This window comes from Microchirus variegatus, assembly GCF_963457635.1.
Source record: "Microchirus variegatus genome assembly, chromosome: 20".
Lineage (NCBI taxonomy): Eukaryota > Metazoa > Chordata > Actinopteri > Pleuronectiformes > Soleidae > Microchirus > Microchirus variegatus.
Window position 1 is genome coordinate 572,475 of NC_139821.1, and position 22,352 is coordinate 594,826.

Here is a 22,352-nt window from a genome sequence, read left to right on the forward strand (position 1 = left end):
GCACATCTGTTTTAGTCCTTATGACTTTTCTTTTTCAGGGTTTTTACAAGCAGCGCACAAACATCCAGCTGCATAAACTCAACGTATTCTTATTAAGTAAAAATGTGCCGATTTTGTTAATGATAATAAACGGTGAATTTTGATGTAAAAAACCTGATTTAGAGCAGGTTTGTGTGACTTTAGCCTGCTGGCTCCTCTGTCTGGATGACAAGTGCGTCATGGTGAAGCAACTACCACCTTAGTCCACACGGGGGCAGTGTTGAGATGTAGAAAAAAAACTGAATCATCCTCAGGAACAACAGAGGGTCAGAGGCCTCCTCCTCCTCCTCCTCCTCCTCCTCCTCCTCCTCGCTGAGACAAGCTTCACGTTTACTCTTTGTTTACGAACGCAGGCCAGAAATCATCATCATCATCATCATCATCATCATCATCATCTCCACAGTGAGGAAGAGGTGGAGGATGTGAAGATGAAGGTGGTGAGAGTCACTGTAGGGTTCTCCTGGGGGAGGAGGAGGAGGAGGAGGAGGAAGGGGAGGGGGGACGGCGCACTGGTGGCAGGTCATAGTGTCCTGGTATGTGGCTGTTGACAGGGAGGTCATAGTGGCTCTGAGGGTCATCGTGAGGACGCTGACCCAGGGAGTTATGACGCTCTGTGGACACACACACACACACACACACACACACACAGAAATAAATAAATAGAATTATTTGCAGAAATAAATATAAGAATGAATAAAACAATATAAATAAATACATTTATAAATCAAAGTATACACGGATACATAGTATAGTATGTCGTCCGCATTTGACAAAAACGTCATATTATAATATGTCGTCGAAAATGTGACAATTTTTTGGGGAAAAAAATGTTGGTCCAAAATTTGACAAAAATGTCATATTATACTATGTCGTCCAAAAAAAATTGAAATTTGAAAAAAGAAATTGAAATTTGAAATTTGAAAAAAAAGTGAAATTTGAAAAGAAATGTGAAATTTGAAAAAAAAAAAAATTGAAAAAAAATTGAAGTTTGAAAAAAATTAAACTTTGAAAAAAAAAAAGAAAAAAAAATTAAATTTGAAAAAAAAAATGTAAATGTGAAAAAAAATTAAATTTGAAAAAAATTAGAAGTTTGAAAAAAAATTTGAAATTTGAAAAAAAATTGAAAAAAGAAATTGGTCCAAAATGTGACAAAAAACGTGTCAATCACAGCTGCTGCTGTTCCCTTTATGACGCAGTTCCAAGTAAGTTTCCTGAACACAGTCTGGACAAGTACTTTGTTATTACCAGTTTTTTACAGATATTCAACACCTAACTTCACAGAGTATAGTAGAAAACAACATCAGAAGACAACACAGCTCTTTCCTTTGGGACCTGCAGAGAGAAACCATGACCAGACAAGTTAATCATTGGCCTCCACATGTTTCCTCACCTCTGTGTAAAGTGGCCGTGTTGAACGGCGGTGGGCTGATGTCGGTGTACGCTCTCTCTCTGGGAACAGTGGACTTCATCTCCATGTAGCTGCTCTCCTGAGGACAGAAGGGCAAACCCGGCAGGTCTTTGATGGTGGCGTAGGGATTCTCACTGTTCAGAGAGCTGCTGCTAACGGCCACCGTGTCCTTCAGCTCTGTCCACACACATGACGCCAAGAGACAAACGTTAAAAGACATCGTGAGGAGAGAAAAGACTGTAGTGGACGGACAGAACGCAGCACATTCATGCATAAATAATGATAAATAAACTACCTTTGCTGTAATATTTTCCGAGGCTGGTGCTGTAGCTGAAGCGCCGATCGATTCCAAAAGCTCCTTCAAACAATAAAAGACAAGTTGGCCTTTTTTTCACTTTGCTCCATCATTAAAAAAAGAAATGAAAACCAGACGAGCTGCTCTGGAAATCATGAAAAATCAAAGCCAGGTGAGAGAATGGATGTCTGCAATCACCTTTTTATGAAGTGCTTTTTGTTTTATTGACTTTTATTGACACTAATCAGATGTGCAGTGTTGACTGAAGTGGAGGAAATAAACGCTCAATAAACTTTTTATCAACACACTTATTTTTGAATCTTTAACAGTTCAGTTATTTTCTGATGACAGTTTCTGTTGATATTGTGTCTTTAAGAATAATTCAGTCAAATATTAAACTTGTTATGGATGTGACTCACAGTCCTGCAGGACATTGTTCACTGTCACTCACAAAAGTCTGGATTATCAGAAAGTTACATCAGATTATTTTTATGAAACAACCTTCTGACTTTTATAGACTTGTTAATCACATCGTTTATTTCTCTCTCTCTGTGACTTTGACCGACCTGACTCTTTTCGAGCCTCCTGATGTTTCCAGTCTGCCGGCAGCGTTGCGTTGCTCTCGACGCCAAACAGGCCACGCCTCTCACGCTCCATGTTTTTCACACTACAGAAGAGCTGGTTGTTGGTGTTCTGTAAGGTGACAGACGAACACAGCAAAACATGAATCAGACATGTAGAGAAACTACAAGACATGTTGTTAACATGAAGTAAGAGCAAAGATCTGTTTAGTGCATCGTCTTTCTGGAACGAGGCGGTTCTCACAGCTCTGACTACATGTGCAGCTGTGATTACGGACTGTTCTGCCCGGTCAGTGAAGTGGAATAACACAGATGACGTTTACCTTGATGGTGCGGTCGTGGTTGTTGGGGAGGTGTGGCAGTGGAGGCCTGTTCTGGCTCACTGTGTGGTAGCTGGGGTTGGAGTAGTAGTGGTGGTAACTGTAGGGAACGTCTGAGAACCAAAACAAACACAGGGAATCATCACTGAAGCTAGAACGTTCCCTCACGGTCAATGACATGCATCTCTGTGGAGCACTGAGTGAGAAAAACACAGCCGTGACAGAGAATCCAAACCATTAACGTACAAGAACAACAAGAACAACATCAACCTATAATGATGTCTTCTGGAAACGCTGTATCCTCTAAAAAGATAAATGTGTTAGTGGATAAAATGAAATGTTGCTCTGCATAATGGGACACAATCTTTAAGAATGTGGAATCTCATCAGTCAAGTCAGGAGAACCCTTTTTGGCTCCTGGTGGGACCTTTTCTGAAGGTTCCACCTGGAACCCTTAGTGTTACCAAGAACCCTTTTAAAACCCTTTATTCAGGAAAGAGGTTTTAAAGGGTTTTCTGGATCAAAATGGTTCTTACTGGAACCATTAGTGTTACCAAGAACCCTTGAAAAACAAATGGTTCCAGGTAGAACCTCAGGCCTTGTAGAAGAACACTTTTGGAACCCTTATTTCTAAGAGTCTATCGTGCTAAACACTATTAGAAATAAGGGTTCCAAAAGTGTTCTTCTACAAGGCCTGAGGTTCTACCTGGAACCATTTGTTTTTACCGAAGAAAGGGTTCTTCAAGGGTTCTTGGTAAAACCAAAGGTTTTACCCGGAACCAAAAAAGGGTTCTTCTATGAGGACAAGCCAAATAACCTTATATGGTTCTACTTAGCACTTTTATTTCTAAGAGGGTTATACAATTTCTGGCATAATGTTCAACTCGTTCTCAACACCAAGAGCGCCATCTACCTGTCTGTAATGGTATGTACAATAAATGACAAAGAAGTGGTTGTGTAGCTACATCACATGCTAACCAGCTTTACCATGGGTTCCATTGGATTATTATAGACTGTGACTGTGTCAGTATCTGATACAACTGTCAACTCACTGAGGCTAAAACGAGATGATCGATCTGGGTTGAGATTATGTAGAAATACGTGTTTTTGACCCACTTTGTGGTTCTTGCTCCGTACCTGGAACGGCGTACTCAGAGTTGACGGTTCGGCTGGTGGAGAAGGAGACGGTGGGAGCGTTGTTCTGCTTGTCTTTCTGCCTGCGGCGGTAGAGCAGCAGCAGCGACAGCAGCAGAACCACCAGGATGACCAGGACTACGATGCCGCTGATGGCCCCCCACGACTCCCTCTCACCTGGGGGAAGAGGCACCATGACGCTCCCCGCCTGTTCCGGGGCTTCTGTCAGTGGAAAGAGAATTACAGCGATTATAACAATTCTTTAGAGGGTTCGTATGTAACACACAGGAAAAATAAACGCTAGGACGCTCGTTTGCAGGCGTGTTGGACCGGAACACATATACAGGGCTGAAACAATGACTATTAATCAGTTACTAAGTGAATCAACAACTATTTTGACAATTGATTAATAGGGTTAGGGTTTTCAGCATGAATACTTTCTGGTTTCTTTGCTCCATTTGTCAAAGAAATCATTAAAACAGACTTTGTAGGTTTGAGTAACACTGAGCAACATTTTCTGACCAAACAATTACTCGATCAATCGAGAAAATAATCGACAGATTCATCGATTATGAAAAGAATCGTTAGTTGCAGCCCGACACGTAAGTTTTTACCCAACAATTTTTTAGTTCCAAAACCTCAATATGAATGAGTAAAAACATAGTAAAAACCTGTGTGCATCTGTACCTTGTTTGCAGTCGTCGTCTTCACCTTCACAGACACAGTCTCCAGTAAACCTGTCACAGATCAGGCCGGTCGGGCAGGAACAGATCTGAGTGCAGAACGGACCAAAACGTCCTGGACTACAGGCTGAAAAAAGGCACAAATAGAAAGTGTTGATTTGGATGTAAATCCCCTCAAATTAAAGCTGAACGTGTGCAGATAAAGAACGTCTTGTTCGTTTCATTACAAATCCATAGTAGTGAAATATAGAGTCACTCACATTTGGAGCAGTCGGTCGCCGTCCAGCCAGGCAAACATTCACAGTGACCGTCCCGGTGGTCACAGGTGGAGTTGTTGGCACAGCTAATACACACTTCAGAACACTGTTTTCCATAGTAACCAGCTGGACAAGCTGTAAAACACACACAACAACAACAATAATAACACATACGTGATACAGTCATCAGGCGTCTCGGCTGATTCTCTCAGGTGATTCCCTGCTTTGACTCCTGAACCCTAAACCTAAGTTCGTGGACGTTAATGACTGATGTGAATAACAACCAACCTTGATCACAGTTGTGTCCGGTGAATCCAGGTAAGCAGTCGCACTCTCCTGTCACATGATGGCAGCGGTAAGACTCTCCACAGGACGGACAGGACAGACTGCACTGCTCACCGAACATACCGGCTCTGCATTCTAGAGGAAGGGTTAGGGTTAGAGATATCAAATCTACGACATCAATATCAGTCTGACACAGTCATTTTAGACCTTTTTAACTATTAAGCCGACGAACCTAAGATGCATATTTTGACCAGTATCGGACCGAGGGTTAGGGTTAGGGTTAGGCGATTACTGTACTGTATGGGCTAACCATTATTTCATTAAACAGTGAACATACATGACAACAATGATAGGTAAAAGCATATCAAGGTAAAGAAAACAAAGTGTAACAACACTATAATGGACCTTAAATGGATAGTTCTTAGAAAGTTTGCTTCTATATACGCGTAAAAAACTACTTTTTCCCAAAATCCAAATATCAAAGGGCGGTGCCAAATACAATGTATGTAAGACCCATCCTCCTGCTTTCATTTAACACAAAGGGGCGATATCTCAGGATAGAAAGTATTCAGAGATTGGGGCATACATAATCTATGACAGGCCATGTACTGGATGCTCTTCAAGTCCCGAATCCTTCAATTTGCTCAATGTTACATGAATTGATGGACTGCAGTTGTCCTGTTGGTGGTGACACTGTAACAAGAATGAGTGGATAACTGAGGCTGTTGGCTGGTCCTCAGGGAGACAGAGGCTATTAATAAAAGGTCTGACCTGGAGATGGTTCACCATATTTGGCTCTTATTTGTTCAAAAGATAACAATCTATCATCTACAAACAGATCACCAACAATCATAACACCGTGATCACCAGTAACTGGTGCCGACACTCACTGTTCTGACAGGTGACTCCCCAGTAGCCTGGACGACACACACATTCTCCAGTTTCCCTGATGCAGGTGTCGCTGTTGGGACAGTGTTTGAAACAGGACTGGTTACAGTGACGCCCCCACGAGCCGTCTGAACACGAGTCACTGCAGCGAGGACCTGGAGGAAGGAAACAGTCAAACTGAAATGTGCTCCATGTTCAACACAAGTCCACTCTGACTCCTGGGCTGCACATTGAATTTTCATTTTGACGTTCCTGTTTCTAACTATGTCTAACTTTGTATTTTGTTTTGCTGACTTTGCTTCCTGGCTTATCCTCGCTTGTGTCTTGTTTGAGTTACTTTTATTTCCTGCCCTGATGTGTTTCACCTGTGTCCAATCATTGAAAGTCTCTTTGTTGGTTCGTCTCATACTTTTCAGTTTATCCCTGTCCTTCCTTGTTTTGCACTATTGTCGATTATTTTTATGTGTTCGTGCTCCTACTTTTGTGAGGTCATATTTGTTTTTGCAATTTTAAAATTAAAAGTTTAGATGGAATATATGAGATTTACATGATGGAGAAGATATCATTCTCTCTCAGGACAAATACCAGACAAATGAACATAAGAAATTGTTGAAGCTGTCATGTTTGTAATGAACATTTGCCTTTCTAAATATAAAGAAAATGACCCAAAATAAAAGAGTAGGACAGCTTCTTCCCACGACTGTTTGAAGAGGCAGTGTACGTGTTAAGCAGTCTACCTTCTGGTCTTCAGCCTGCTCGTCCAAAAGCCAACATCTGATGCTGTTGTTCTGTTCTGATGTTGTTTCCTAATGCTTTGGACCAGCTGACATCTGACTGTTCTCCTCTTGGTGGCCCGACATTCACCAGCAGTTGTTTTCCTGTAGGCAGACTCTGTTTTGGCATCAGGGGTCTAGTGGTTCTAGTGTTGTCAGTGGTGGATTTGGTCTTTGGTCTTTGGTCTTGCCGACATCTGTTCTTTTCCCACTGGCATTGGTAGTTCGTCAGACTCCAGCCCTTGGTCTCCAGTAAGCGACTGTCCAGCCAACGTCGACCCCTGCACCCCAGCATCTGACCTCTTTTCCAGATCTTCAGTGTGTGGTGGTACGCTCAACGCTCTGATTCTGACCCTCAGTCAACAGTTCCTGGTTTGAAATCAATCCCTGTTCCTCTTTCAATGCCAAAGTTGATGTCATATCAGCCTTTGGTCTCCTGCTAACCCTCCTTTGAGAACTCGCCTTCGTAGACGCCCACCAGCTTGGCCTCCTTCTAGAACTCTGCAGAGGTCTTGGCTTAACCCCAGGCCTCCGGCGAGGTCGTAGCTTCCTTGTCAGTCCCTGTTGGACCTCCAGAGGGTCCTGGTTCCACCAATAATCCCCTTCTTGACCTCCAGAGAGGTCATGCTTCAGTATCAATCACCGTCAACCTTCAGAGAGGTCCTCACCTTCACCTTCAACCTTTTGGAGATGTGCTGATCAGAAGTTCTCCTGGTTGACCTCTGGAGAGGTTGTGGCTTTGTCTCAGACCTGACCTTCATCTTCCTGCCCAGTTCTTAACAGCATCCCTTGATTCATTCATTTGGATTTTCACTCCATTTCACCCTAACCCTAACCCACACCTCCTGCCTTGATTTCTTTTTTATTCTTTTGTGTTAAGTTTGTTTATTATCAAAGGTTCTTTTGTTGAAATATTATTCTGTACTTGGTTCCTATTTTGCAATCCTTCACAGTATAAACAGTAAAACGTGTTCTGCTTTCAAATATAAAAGGTCTCAACATGAAGAACAGAATTAATGTTGACACATTTAATATTTCACAGAAACGGAACACGATCCTGTGGTTTTCATTGACTCTGTAAACCCACGATCTTATTCACAGTCTCTCACATTAACTTTGGTGAATGAACTGGACCTTCCAGGTACATTGTTAGCAATACCAGTCAATAACATGGTTCTACATGGTATTATGCACAAACACAGTAGTACTGCAGTTAAAGATCAAACAGTATTATGTGTACAAATGATTTACTATGAAGCAAATATGACAGAAGTGCGATTAACGGTAAACGTAACAGTGTTTTTATAACCATGAGCTCAGAAATGTCAAGATCTGACGACAAATGGAACAAACCATTAGGTTTATTTGTTTATAAATATTAGAGCCAAACTGAAGAGAGAAAGTCCTGATGCTAAAGATAATGCAGACTATTACGACTGGGCCCTAATTCTTTGTCGTACTTAGTTGAATCCTTTATCCAGACATTTATTTTCATGAAATATTGTTCTGGAATATTATTTGTCAGACATGTGGGACGATTTTGGACAGAATGATGATGTTTTATTGCAGATGTTTGTTCAGTATTCTTTGGAATGATTCTTTTCACTCAGATGTCGCCAACAAAGGATATTGACTTTGTTTGGTCCTGTGATCTGTTATTAAGCTCAGGTTCACTCAGGGCAACTGAGCTGAGGAAGCTATGAATTAAACGTATTTGTATTCATTTCTATATTCACTGGTTTTGCACTTCTGTGATTTAAGTTTTTTCTGACACCGACATTTTTCTGGCTCTTTATGTTTTGATTCTTTCAGGTCAGAGAACAGTGACAGATCTGTGGCCGGCTCACTTATATGTGACCAGACGTGTCTTTGATGCCAGAGCCAAGTTGGAAGCGACACAAGGACACAATGAGGACACAAGGACACAAGGAGGACATGGTGACTTACCCCACCAGCCTGGCAGACAGTGACACTCCCCGGTGGTAGCTTGGCAACCGTCAGCACGGACACAGTCGCACCTCTTCAGACAGCCTGGACCAAACGTGCCCATCTGCACATGAACACATGCCAACGGGCAAATAATGGTCAGGGGAATCTGTTTAGTGTTCAGCCAGATTCAGACAAAAATACTGCACTGCTGAGAGTTTGGCAAAGGCAGACTGTGGAAATCACACGAATACAAAGAGAGAGTCGTCCTCACACCAGTTGTCGACTTGTGCAACTGACATAGGCTTTAGGGCACATAGGCACTGAGGCTAGGAGTTAATATTTTGTACAAACACTGATGACCAGCGGCGTTCAGCTACATATGGCGTATGGCGTATAACACATTTTCCTGTGTTATGACACAGTGAGAAGCGATTCCCCTTTTCTAATCCTGTAAAACTAAAAGTGAAACCCCTTACGAGGCATGCGTGGTCACAGCGTGGTCCCTGCCATCCGGCTGCACAGGTGCAGCTTCCATCGGCAGGGTTACACTTTGCCCCGTTGGCGCAGTGGCAGGTGCTGTTGCATCCTGGACCCCAGGTTCCCTCTGAGCAGGGAGTGGAACAGTCCGGTCCTTGCCAGCCTGCGGTCACATGACAAACATCAGTCACAGTCGACGACCCGATCATCACCAGGTAAAAACAGTTCAACACCTCATTACCTTCTTTGCAGAAGCAGGTCCCATCGACCGGTGAGCAGTCGACAAAGTTTTCACATGAACACTCCAGAGAGCAGTTTTTACCGTATGTGCCACTTTTACATGGATTCTCACAATGAACGCCCTGCAAATAAGGACAAGATGAGAGATTTAAGATGAAGACTGAAAACATAGCTGCTCCAGGGAGAAAAGATGATGGCCACTTCACAAGACATTCATATTTTGAACCTTCTGTGCCCAAGTTACCTAGTAAACCAAAGACCAAATTGGATCTTTTATTTGGTCTTTGGTTGATCAATTAGTGAGTTTGAATGTGTTTTTTAGTGACTCGGGTGATCTGTGTAACTTCTGTTTTATTTTCTTTGCAAAGAAAAGGTTAATCTACGACCCAAAGATCCCTTTTCGGATCTCTTTGTCTGGGAAGGGGTCTGCCTCTCCAGGCCGTGCATTCACACCCCTTTGTCTACGGGGGCGACTCCCACAGAGATATCCTGCAGATGTTGTAGTTAGGTGCCATTTGAGTCTAGACATCCTGATTTGAAGAGACAAAAGGACCTGACATCCCGTGTTAGGGAAGGGGTGTTAGGCAGATGTCTCTCTGAGGCCAAGACATTGAATTTACCGTCCACTTCCTCAGCAGATTTTCTCTGAATGAGTCAAAGGCAAACAATAGTGTACATGTTCTTAAGATAAAAATGCTATCACTGAGCTAACATGTTGTCAGCGCTCACTGTCAGTCAGTACCTCATACACCCACACTTTTTCAATAACTAAAATTCTAATTGAAAAACACTTCAATTGACACGTTCTTGAACCTCGTGCAGGAACTTGATAAAACACAGATCTGGACTCACCGTGAACCCTGGTGCACAGCGACAGCGTCCAGTGCCGCTGTCACAAACGCCTCCATTCACACAGAGACACGGCTCCAGACAACCGTGACCATAAAACCCATGAGCACAGGTCTCGTTACAGAACAGTCCTGCCCAGCCCGGCTGACACGTGCACTCGCCTTTCATTGGATGGCAGCTGGACAATAGAAACACAGGTACATGTGGTTAGAAAATAACTCACCAAAACAGTATGTTCTAGTGTGTGGTTCGAGTAGAAGAAGAACTGTCTGAGCTGGTCAGAAGAACCCTGATATAATGTTGATAGAATGCAATAAATGAAAACTATTGGTATAAGTTAATGTATAAGTAACCCCCAACACTGATGGGCTGGTGGCCATGGTATTCCCGCCAAGTTTCAGGAAATGAGGTGGAACTCAATCTATGCTGAGGTTATCGGGCACTTCCTGTAGCGTGGCGATTGGGTTGCCGTGGTCACGCTGTTTTGAATCTGCAAAACCTTTCGACAACTTTGCTAACATTGCTCCTACATAGATTTGTAATAACATACGTAGATTTCTAGGAATGTACATAGACTAGCAAATCACCAAAATGGACGCCAAAATTCAAAAAAGCAGACTTCCTGTTGAGTTGAGGCCACGGTCTTCCCACCAAGTTTCAGGAAATTTTGGTAGAACTGGTGGAATTCGATGGAATTCGCCAAGGGTTGCCATAGTCACTCCATTTTGAATCAGCAAAACCTTTCAACAACTTTGCTAGCATTGCTCCTACGTAGATTTCTAGGAACGTACATAGATTCGCAAATCGCCAAAATGGACACCAAAATTCAAAAAGGCCGACTTCCTGTTGAGTTGAGGCCACGGTCTTCCCGCCAAGTTTCAGGAAATTAGGTGGAACTCAATCTATACAGGAAGTTATAGATTTCTGTATGTATAGATATAGATACAGGAAGTTATCGGGCACTTCCTGTATCTTGGCGAATGGGTTGCCATTCACGCTGTTTTGAATCCGCAAAACCTTTTCGACAACTTTGCTAACATTGCTAACAAACCTCTCTGGCAGCTGTGGACCTTGTTTTCATTATAACATGATAATAAGTTGGGGGGCTGCATGTAATGGATTGGGGGGGGGGGGGCCTCATGTGGCATTTTGGACACCTGTGCTCTAAAGTGATGACCCTCGATGAATCCACATGATCCTCATGTGAAGGATAAAGGACAATGATGTGAATCATTTGGACCTGGAGTCACCACCTGAGGCCTGGGGGACTCACCTGAGCGTGTGTTTGTCCTCACAGAGACACAAACGTTCACAGTGCATGCCGTGTTGTCCCTGTGGACACATCCTCTCCCTGCAGTGAGGTCCTCTGAAGCCCGGCTCACACAAACAGCCTCCGTCGATGTTGTAGCAGCGAGCGCCGTTAGCGCAGTCGCACACGCCTTTACAGTCCTGACCGTAACTTCCTGCTGCACACTCTTCATTACACCTGAGGACACACACACACACACACACACACACACACACACACACACACACACACACACACACACACACACACACACGTCTGTTTGAACACAAACCACAAACCAAATCCAAACTTCTGTTTGGTGTTGTGTGTCGAGTCAGTTCCATGTTACTTATTATTCTGAACTCTTCTCTCTTTGTTATTTAGTTTGACTTATTTTTTCTGCGGGGAAAAAAACACACAATATGACTCAAATTAACAACTGACTCAAAAACAGTCGTCAGTGATTTATATCAAAGCACATGGAGGCGACGACTTTGCCAAAACATCTAAACCGAGCCGGGGATTTTATTACGTTGACTCACGAGGAGACAGTTGTGTGTTTTGGTTCTTTCACTGCACAAAGAATCAGTTTGTGATTAAAGGAGATGGAGACGACAGGAACTGGGCTGCAGGGAGGACCCTTTCACAATAAAAGCAGAGTAAGGCAAAGTGGTGCACTTTAATATATTAACATCCATATTTCTGTATACGTATGTATCATGTGTTTTTTGTTGTTGTCATTTTTATTCTAGCTGCATCTTTTTATACTACACTCTTAGAAATAAGTGTTCTAGAAGGGTTCTTCTACAAGGACTGAGGTTCTACCTGGAACCATTTGCTTCAAGGGTTCTTGGTAACACTAATGGTTCCAGTAAGAACCATTTTGATCCAGAGAACCCTTTAAAAGCCCTGAATAAAGGGTTTTAAAATGGTTCTTGGTGGAACCCTAATAAAAAGGTTCTACCTGGAGCCAAAAAGGGTTCTCCTATGAGGACAAGCCGTAGAACCTTATATGGTTCTACTTAGCACTTTTATTTCTAAGAGTGTACGTATGTAATGTATTTTTTGTTGTTTCAGTTTTTGTTGTCATTTTTTTTCTAGCTGCATCTTCCAAAAGGGTTCTTCTACAAGGCCTGAGGTTCTACCTGGAACCATTTGCTTCTGAAAAACCCTTTTCCTGAAGAAAGGGTTTTTCAAGGGTTCTTGGTAACACTAATGGTTCCACTAAGAACCATTTTGATCCAGAGAACCCTTTTAAAGCCCTTTCCTGAATAAAGGGCTTTAAAAGGGTTCTTGGTGGAAGAACCTTATATGGTTCTCTAGCACTTTCTCTAGCACTTTTATTTCTAAGAGTGTACATCAGGGCTAAAGGAACATTAAAGTCACATTAACATCATGTACACACTTGTTCTAAACACTCACCTGTTCCCAGTGAACCCTTTAGCACACTGACACTGTCCAGTCTCAGGGTTACATTTCCCTCTGTTGTGACAAACACACTCTTCTGTACAGTTTGGTCCAAACTTTCCCTCTGGACATCGCTCTGTACACACTGTACCCTGCACAAATATCACATATATCATTAAATATAATGAAATAAAGAGGCAGGAGTGGAAATAACAGTCACAAACTTAGTTAGTTTGCTCTGTGATTACAATCCAGCGTCCTCTTCTTCCATAAACAACAAAAAACTATGACTCTAGCGTTTTTCCAAATGTTATGAAACAGTATTTGTGTGTGTGTGTGTGTGTGTGTGTGTGTGTGTGGGTTGAGAAAAGAGTATTTGTCCAAAGTTTGAATCCCGCAGCAGAAAAACACATGAGCTCATTTGGAAAGTGCAAACCTCAGCAGATGGTGTGTGAGAGAGCTCGGACTGAAACTCACCGTCCATCCGGGCGGACAAGCACAGACGCCTTTACCGCGACAGATTCCCCCGTTCTGACACGGGCATCGCGCCTGGCACTTCCTGGGACACGACTTCTCACAGCTGGTGGAGCAGAAACATGAGTCTGGACGTTAGAGTCAGTTTTTGTTATAATTCACACTATTGTCACGTTGTTGTAAATTTGATGCTTTTGTCATTTGCTGAACTTGTTTCTGTGACACCAACACTCTTAGAAATAAGAGTTCCAAAAGGCTCCTGAGGTTCTACCCGGAACCATTTGCTTCTGAAAAACCATTTTCCCAAAGGGTTCTTGGTAAACACTAATGGTTCCAGTAAGAACCATTTTTCCAATTCAGCTGCTTAAACGCTGCTTAAAGACAAATGTAGCTCACAGAATCAGTTTCCACTAACAGTGGGGAAGGATTTTCATTTCTTACTCGTCCTCAGGGGCGTCTAAAAAACCAGATGATTCATAGATTACAGTGCAGTAAATCAGCAGCTCTTTTTCCACCTAGAAATTCAGATAAAATAGTGTGGTAAAATGAACTTTCAGTGGCTGACAGATGTGGATCTGAGAATAACAGCGTAATCAACATAAAATAACTTCACAGACTCTAAAAATGACCCTTTTTTTGTCCCTCATAAGAAGACATGTCCCTATAATGTGTACACAGATGTCAGTCCTCACAACATGACTTCAGATTCATCTCTACTGTCAGACTTCTTTAAAGCATCACGTTGCTCTCGTGACGTCCGTGTGGATCTGAATCCTCGGTGAATCTGATCATATCTGATCATCTGGGACACATTTACATGTCAGGTGTGAACAGGCTTAACTTAACGCCGTCCACATGTGATCAGGATCACTGAGGACAGATGTTCAGACCAGGAAAACACACATGGGCAACATATGAGCGGAGAGTAAGATCATCTGTGTCTGGACCAGGAGACAAATCAATAAATCAATAAATCAATAAAAAGACATCACTATAGACCTTTAGCTGCTCGGTCACACTGTAGTTTGACCAGTTACTCATAAAGATGATGTAAAGTTACTGTAAATCCTGCTCCTGCAGATTCACATTAAAATCACGTGCCTAGAAAAACAAAACTCTACTTTTATTTTGAATAAATTTACCAATTAGTGCTAAAAAGTTATAATAATATCATAAAAGTTACTGTGTGTAACTTCAGTTGAATAATGTAACAATAAAATAAAGATCATTTAATTTCTAATGTCTTTACTTCATGAAGCCCTTTTCACTTGTGTTATTATTATTTAGTGATTGAGCTCATGTTTGTTTCCTGACATCATCAGGTTGGTTTTCACATTTCCTGTTTTATTTTGGTGGGTGCAGAGCTTCCTGTCTGTCTGATTATCCCTGAGTGTTTGCACCTGTGGTGATTTCCTGAGTGTTTGCACCTGTTCCCTCTCATATATATATATACTCCACTCTCCTCTCGTGTCAGTGTGTCTTCCATGTTTTAACTGAACCTTATCAAACTGAAACCTTGTCATTGTGAGTCTGTTATTAGATGATCTTTGCTGTTGTAGATGTTTTATGTTGAGCTCACCAGCTCCTGTTTTGGTTTTGTCAATTTGCCTGAAGAACAAATACATCAGGACGTGTTTCTTTAGAAATGTAGCACAGTGGAGATTAAAAATGTGAAGTTTTGTCTTAATTCACTCAGATTTTGTTGTTGCAAAATGCCCCTAATTATCATGTGATCAAGAGTTTGAAGCTTTTCTCATGATAAAAACCAGATTTCTGATTATTTTAGCTTCTTAAAGGTGAATATTCTCTTTGTTTCTTTGCTCCACATAAACAAATAAATCATTAAAACTGAATCATTTTGGTTTGTGGACAAAACAAAGACGTTCGAGAACATCGTCATTTCCAGGTTTGACGAACACTGATCAACGTTTTTGAACGTTTTCTGACGTTTTCTGAACCAAACGATTCATCGATTAGGAAAAGAATCATTAGTGTCAGCTCTAAATAAGTTATTTCTGTATGTTTTTATTACGTATAACTTTTTTTTCCCGTTCCCCGTGAAATGATGGGAAATATCATCATAAACATAATTATTTCCATGTCTTTTTCTCAAAAAATTGGCCTTTTTTTTTACTTCACCAGCCCCTGACTGACCAAACCAGACACTCAGTGACCCTCAGGTTATTTGAGAGCCCTGGGTTAGGGTTAGCGTTAGCGTTAGCTTCGTCATAATTGCTTTACAACAGATAATGAATGCAAAGATCATTTCTGCTGTTTCATGTTTCATCAGATTACAACACAGTCAACAGAGTGATGAACAGATCTGTGTCCTTACAAAGTTCCTGTGAATCCGTCCCGACAAACACACTCTCCTGTCGCCCTATCACAGGATGCTCCGCCCCCACACTTGCACCTCTGCACGCAGCCTTTCCCGAAGCTTCCTGCAGGACACGCCTCCTCGCAGGAGCGTCCGATGAAGCCGTGCAGACACTGACACTGACCTTTCACCGGGTCGCACACGCCGCCGTTCTCACACCTGCATTGTTGAGAACATCTCTGACCCCAGTGTTTGTCGTCACAGGCTGAGGAGAAACGAACAAACGCTGTGTGTTAGTGATGATGATGATGAAGGAGATTCTGCATTTACAGCTTCAGAAAAACCTTGTCATTTTGAATGTAAATAAAGTATGTGAAAATGTAAATAACAATAAAATACTGTAAATAGCTTTTAAAAAACTATACAAACTTAGTAAAAAAAACATAAATTACACTGAAAGAACCCACATTATAAAACAATATAAATATATAGAACAATAAAATACTGTAACTAACTGTAAAAAAACTCACATTATGAACTTATAAACAAAATATAAAGTATAGAAGTTAAATAGTTTTCTTGTGCGTACTAAACCCACAGCAGATAATTCCTCATAAACACCCTTTAAACACTGCTTCTACTAGTTAGCGTTAGCGTCAGCTAGCGTTCTGACGCTACATAAACTTTACTAAGTTTATATAGTTTTTTAAAAGCTATTTACAGTATTTTATTGTTATTTACATTTTCACATACTTTATTTACATTCAAAATCACAAGGTTTTTCCATGTTATTTCATTCATTTTTTTTTTTTTTTTAATCTTTTGAATTCGTAAATTTTTCGTTGGCATCAGATTATTTATAACATAATGGTGATGAACTCTGGTGGGAAGGAAGGGCCCCCTGGGAATGTTTGCTTAGGGCCCCTACAGACTCTAGAATCGCCCCTGGTGGGGCCCCTTTAGGGAGGTTTCCTACTGAGATGTCATTGCAAATCACCCATTGTTGTTTAAGGGGAGTAAGAACAGCCCTCAGGCTCCAGGTGACAGGGGGCCCCTTATCGGCTCGGGGGGCCCAAGCAGTTCCTGGCCCTGCCTGTTCACAAACTGCGCCTCTGACTACACGTGATTATTGTCATTAAGACGACGTCTGATCCTTTTTGTCAGCTTTTGTTTTTCCTCCTTTTTGGCGTCAACACATGGAAACATGTGACGTCATTAAAAACAAGCAGAAACTAAATGTGATTAAAGGTTCAACGGCGACGAGAGGACGGAAGACAAAGAGGGACAAACTGTCTCACATATCACTGTCTCACTGTCTCACTGTCTCACATCACTGTCTCACATCACTGTCTCACATCACTGTCTCACTGTCTCACATCACTGTCTCACATTAGCTCAGGTTCAGTTACACACACTTATCTTCAAAGTGACAGCGTGATTTTCATGGAGATCCAGAGACAGACGTGTTTTTAAATGCTTCATTTAACTGAAGCCTGGTCCTGAGCTCTGATGTGTGTGTGTGTGTGTGTGTGTGTGTGTGTGTGTGTGTGTGGGGGGGGGTTATGTGGAGATTCACACAAGGTTTGGATTTCAAATTCACGACGAAGACGTCTCGGTCCACAGATAGAGCTCTGATTGGTCACGGGCTCCTCGTTCCTCAGATTTCTCATCAATAACGAGAACAGAACGATATCAAATATCACTGACGTCGTTCAGCTCGTCTGAGCCTTCAGTAGAGTTAGAGTTAGCGTAAGCGTTAGCGTTCTCATGCTAACCTCAGAGAATCATCTGTGAGCAGCAGACGTTCATGTTCTCTCACCATATATACACATACTCAACATGCATGTGTTGGAATTTCATGTTTGTATTTAAATTCTAAAATGATTATTAATGATTTACTGTTTTGTAAAGTGTCCTCGAGTGTCAAAAAGGCCCTTATAAATAAAATGCATTGTTATTATCATTATTATTATTATATTAACAACATACACTTGATATTGAGTTGCACAGTTCTGCTGAAAAAAGAGACAAAAAGGGGAAATAAAATGATTCATAATTCAGTGAAATCTAATGATTTAAACCAGAGTGTGAATCTTTGATCTGAATGAGACAATTTTAATCATTTAGAATTTTTACATTTTAAATATGAAATCTGTGAAACTCACTTTGAAATTGAACGTATTGATTTGAAAAGCACATACATTGGAAAGTGTATTTCTGAGCACTTTTCTAATCCTGATGACGTTTCAAAGCAGATTCACATTCACAGTTTGGCCATTCAACCATATTTAGTCACACATTCATACAACACAGCTACTGATACAGCAATCTTGACTTTTGACTAACAATTCTAATAATTTAATCCTCGAGTCCAAGCCAAATATTTGTTCAAAACTTTAACAAATTCCCTGAAGGCATTTTTGAGAAATCATTTTCACAAGAACACGACGAACAGACAAAAACTAAAATAAAATGTCTTTTTCCACTGAGACATAAATATCTGCAGTAACTACGACGAGGCTCAGAGCTGCTCGTCATCTGTGATCATGTGTTTGCATGTGCAGTACACATGTGCTGTACTATGGCTTTGAAAAGTACAATAACGGAGGGTACACAGAGGGTACACAGAGGGTACACAGAGAGTACACAGAGGGTACACAGAGGGTACACAGAGGGTAGACGTCGAGCCATATTAGGTTTAGTTTCTCTGCCACAGACCTGATTATTTACGTCAGTATCTCAGTAACAGGAGACAGTTTTTTCTCTCTTTGTTTAAATGAGTCCTAACTGTTTCTCTGTGGCATCAGAGAGACAAACTCTGTGTCTCTGTGAATGATGACTAACTCAGCTGCAGCCGCCGTGATGTGTTTATACAGACATTCTTCTGCAGAGTGAGGAAGATTTACTGAGTGATGATCAGAGAGAATCCAGCAGTTTGACAAACCAGGAAGAATCTGAACCAACGTCCACTTTAAACACGTGTTTGTTTGTTTACACACGTTTCACCAAGTTTAATCCTCTAGATCAGTGTTTTTCAACCTTTTTTGAGCAAAGGTACATTTTTTTCAGGGCACCACTAAACAAAAATGTTTATAAAATGATCCTCTGTAGCTTATATTAACAATTGAGTCATTCTTATCAAAGTGTCTTGAATATTTATATCCATATTATTTGCAGATAATTAATTATTTGTTTGCAAAAAATGTTTTTAGACCAATAACCTGACGATCTCTCTCTAGAGTTTCATGTTCTTTTACACACTGGTGAAAAAAGTCTGTTTTTAGGAAGAAAACTGGAAAATAAATGACAACGTATTCATTTATGTTTTAATGAAATAAACATGTTGTACTTAAAGTTAGAGTTACAGCAGAATTTGACAAACATAATAAAGACTCGAGGGAATGTCGAGAACAATTTTGGTCAAACTAAAATGTTAAAACCAAAGTGTAAATGATGCAGATTTGCATATTTTGAGAGAGTAAGAGAATTCAGCTCAAAAACCTCTGTAAACAAATGTTCATGTTTTATTCAAGAAGTGAACGTCTTGGTCACAAAAACCTCAAATCTGTTGCATGCAAAGGTTTTTCTGTAGGAAACTTTGACGTCTTCTTTCACAATAATCAACATCATCATCACTATAATCAGTTGTGTTCAAACATTGGGGATCCATGATCCTCTTAATGGAAATGTAATAAAGAACAAACCTAACCTGAACCACTTTCTCTGTCATTTCCACCACAGACTAAACTCACTCACATTTGTTTATTATTTGTTTAGACTCGACGAGTCTTCACTTCTCTGACTTGTTGTGATGCTTTAGGTCAAATCACCAACGCTGACTTTAACGTGGAGGAAACTATGAAACGTTGTGGAAATAAACAAACAAACAAAAAAAGCCTGAATTCTGAGATTAAAGTCAGAATATAAACGTATAAATGTATAAATGCATTTGTCAGAAGGTGAAAGCTGCAGCTCGACTGTAGAAGCGTTACATTTGTTTTCTGTTGACGTCATCAGTCTTTTAGAATTTTTTTTTTTTTTAAATATAACCCTCTGCCAGAGAAGAGATCAGGACAAAAGTTTCCATAATAATAATAACAAAAACACAACATAAATGAATGAATGAATGTTGCATATGTGTAAAGTAATATAGAAAACAAATGATTTAACTGAAGGACACAAACATTAAGTGTATTTTCACTGATGGTGGGAACATTTTTCTTTTTCCCCGGTGAATTTTCCGATCATTGGTTCAGATCTGAAACAGCAGCCGTCTGATTCTGCTGCTCATGTCTGATTAGAGCCTGAAATCAGCTCCGACACAGAGATTATGAAGCAAATACTGAAGCAAATACTGAAGCAAACACTGAAGCAAACACAGCTCCAGAGCCACGTAAATGTTTTTATTTCCTCAGTGACGCTGATTACTGCTCTGCTTTCTTTAATTTAAGTCAACTTCTCTCTCTCTTTCTGCCAAATCTCTGGACAAACATTCACATGAAAGTTCAGTCTGAAAAGCTCAGGGTCGTCTCCTCTTTCCCACACTTTGATATCTCACCACACAAACATCCAGGAAGTTCTGCCAAAACAAGACGCCATCATGACAGAAGGTAGAGAAAGAGTTAGAGAGGGGGAGAGGAGGAGGAGAGAGGGGGAGGAGCCAGGAGGAAACAAAGAAAGAAAATCTACCTAAAAGTGAGGGAGGAGGAGGAGGAGGAGGAGGAGGAGGAGGAGGGAGTGTAAGGAGAGACGGGGAAAAGTGGCCCATGAAAGGCAGAGAGAGCAGGCTAACATTTTCCATTTCCCCTTCCCATCATCCCCCTGTCAAGACACCAACCACTGCCCATTCAGAGGAGGAGGAAGAGGAGGAGGAAGAGGAGGAGGAGGAGGAGGAGGAAGAGGAGGAGGAGGAAGAGGAGGTCTGCTGTGTACGATTGACCCAAAAGAAACTGGCTGAAGAAGAAGTGGAAAAATGTGAAATGTGCTCCTGGTTTCACTCGTGTGTGAATGAAGGATCAAATTTAAACTCATTTCAGAGCAGAAAACAGTGATAAAGTTACTGTTTCTATTCTGTGATTTAATATAAATGTTATAGAACTTTGTGCTGACTTTAGTTTTGCAAAAGTTAAAAAAGTTGCAAAGATTGAAAACCAATCTTGTCTCTTCTTTTATGGACGTTGGCTCCTCCCACCAGAGCATCAAACAGTAGTTAACTATAACTTATTGCTCTCAACGTGATTGTTTTAATCTTTTTACTGAACTTTATGAAGAAAAGCTGTTTTATGAAGTGGTGAAATTATTGTAAATAATGAATTGTGAAGTAAGACGTGGAGGAGTGAGACATCTGGACTGAGACTGTTGCACTAATTCTCTCTGGATGTTTCCACTGGAAAAGCCTCCTGTGTGTTTTTGTACTTGTGGCACAGTGAGGACCAGTGAGGGGTTTTTAACCAACAAAGTGAGGACATTTTTACAAAGTGAGGACATTTTGTCCGGTCCTCACTTTGTTTTCATTCAAATCACTTCCTTAGGTTGTAAACATGTTATACTCTGTTTAACACAGATCCTCAATTTTGTACAAAAACCCTGTTTTCCAGCCCTGGTGTTTCACACACTTTTTGCTCTGGGGCTCCACCTGCAGACATGTTATGGTACTGCACCCAGTAGTTATTTATAAATGTCATTCATGAAGTAGATATTTGTAATTGTGTTGATTTATAAAGTGGAAATGCTGGTCCTCAGTATGCAGCAAGTACAAGAATGTGTGTGTGTTCTTGTACTTGTGGCATACTGAGGACCAGTGAGGGGTTTTTAACCAACAAAGTGAGGTCATTTTTACAAAGTGAGGACATTTTGGCCGGTCCTCACTTTGTTTTCATTGAAATCACTTCCTTAGGTTGTAAACACGCTATACTCTGGGGCTCCACCTGTAGACATTTTGTGGTACTGCACCCATTAGTTCTAGTTATAGATGTCATTCATGAAGTAGATATTTGTCATACCACTGGAGCAGTCGTCTCCTCGCCATCCTCCCTCGCACTGGCATCGGTCTGGAGCGACACATCGGCCGTGGACGCACTCTTTGGTGCAGCGAGCTGTTGAAAACAAACATGGGAACATTCGTCATAGAGAAATAATTAAAGTATTTAACAGAAAGACAAAAACACCTGAGCAGAAAGAACGCCTCTAACAGACCTCTGACAATGTGTTACCTGTGTTTTACAAACTGGCCTCTTTAACTGTATCTGCTTAAAGATATAACAATCTGACAGAACTGTGAAGATGTCACTGAGACACAGATCTGAACTTGTGTAATGGGACCATGTTACATTTAAATTGCTGATCTTGCATAAAAACATATCAAATTTCGTCAAAATCCTTTGACAAATATGTGATTTTATTTTTTTGAAATGTGGATATTTTTTTCACGACTTCATCAGTGGGTAGATTTTTATCAACATTTAATGGTAACATATGTTGACAGGTCAAGGGCTGAGATATCTCCGAGTAAGACACATCTAGTGTATTCCTACTGAGTCTGGATAAAAGGGAGCGTTTGGTCATGAATGACATCAGGCTGAAGAAAATCTCTGCCAAATCAAAAATGCAGATCAGTGAAAAGAAAAGCTGCTAAAAGACGGACAAACAGAGATATACATCCATGCAGATGAAAACTTATTTAATAACACATTTGAAACTATTAGTGTAA

At 40.9% G+C, this 22,352-nt stretch overlaps 1 protein-coding gene across 1 annotated transcript in view; it reads right to left on the bottom strand.

Moving 5' to 3' along the window:
• Positions 1 to 426: 426 nt before the first annotated feature.
• pear1 (platelet endothelial aggregation receptor 1) overlaps positions 427 to 22,352 on the bottom strand; it is a gene marked incomplete at its 5' end in the record, with an annotated part of 51,291 nt that continues 29,365 nt past the window's right edge. Inside the window, 19 exons of the mRNA XM_083906688.1 lie at positions 427 to 650; positions 1,430 to 1,624; positions 1,743 to 1,805; positions 2,309 to 2,435; positions 2,647 to 2,756; positions 3,780 to 3,998; positions 4,464 to 4,586; positions 4,720 to 4,851; positions 5,005 to 5,136; positions 5,892 to 6,044; positions 8,610 to 8,712; positions 9,068 to 9,231; positions 9,310 to 9,430; positions 10,161 to 10,335; positions 11,431 to 11,643; positions 12,868 to 13,004; positions 13,330 to 13,432; positions 15,662 to 15,908; positions 21,646 to 21,738. Coding sequence (XP_083762814.1) covers positions 484 to 650; positions 1,430 to 1,624; positions 1,743 to 1,805; positions 2,309 to 2,435; positions 2,647 to 2,756; positions 3,780 to 3,998; positions 4,464 to 4,586; positions 4,720 to 4,851; positions 5,005 to 5,136; positions 5,892 to 6,044; positions 8,610 to 8,712; positions 9,068 to 9,231; positions 9,310 to 9,430; positions 10,161 to 10,335; positions 11,431 to 11,643; positions 12,868 to 13,004; positions 13,330 to 13,432; positions 15,662 to 15,908; positions 21,646 to 21,738 — 2,777 coding nt within the window. The 3' untranslated portion in view covers positions 427 to 483. The remainder of the gene's footprint in view (positions 651 to 1,429; positions 1,625 to 1,742; positions 1,806 to 2,308; positions 2,436 to 2,646; positions 2,757 to 3,779; positions 3,999 to 4,463; positions 4,587 to 4,719; positions 4,852 to 5,004; positions 5,137 to 5,891; positions 6,045 to 8,609; positions 8,713 to 9,067; positions 9,232 to 9,309; positions 9,431 to 10,160; positions 10,336 to 11,430; positions 11,644 to 12,867; positions 13,005 to 13,329; positions 13,433 to 15,661; positions 15,909 to 21,645; positions 21,739 to 22,352) is intronic.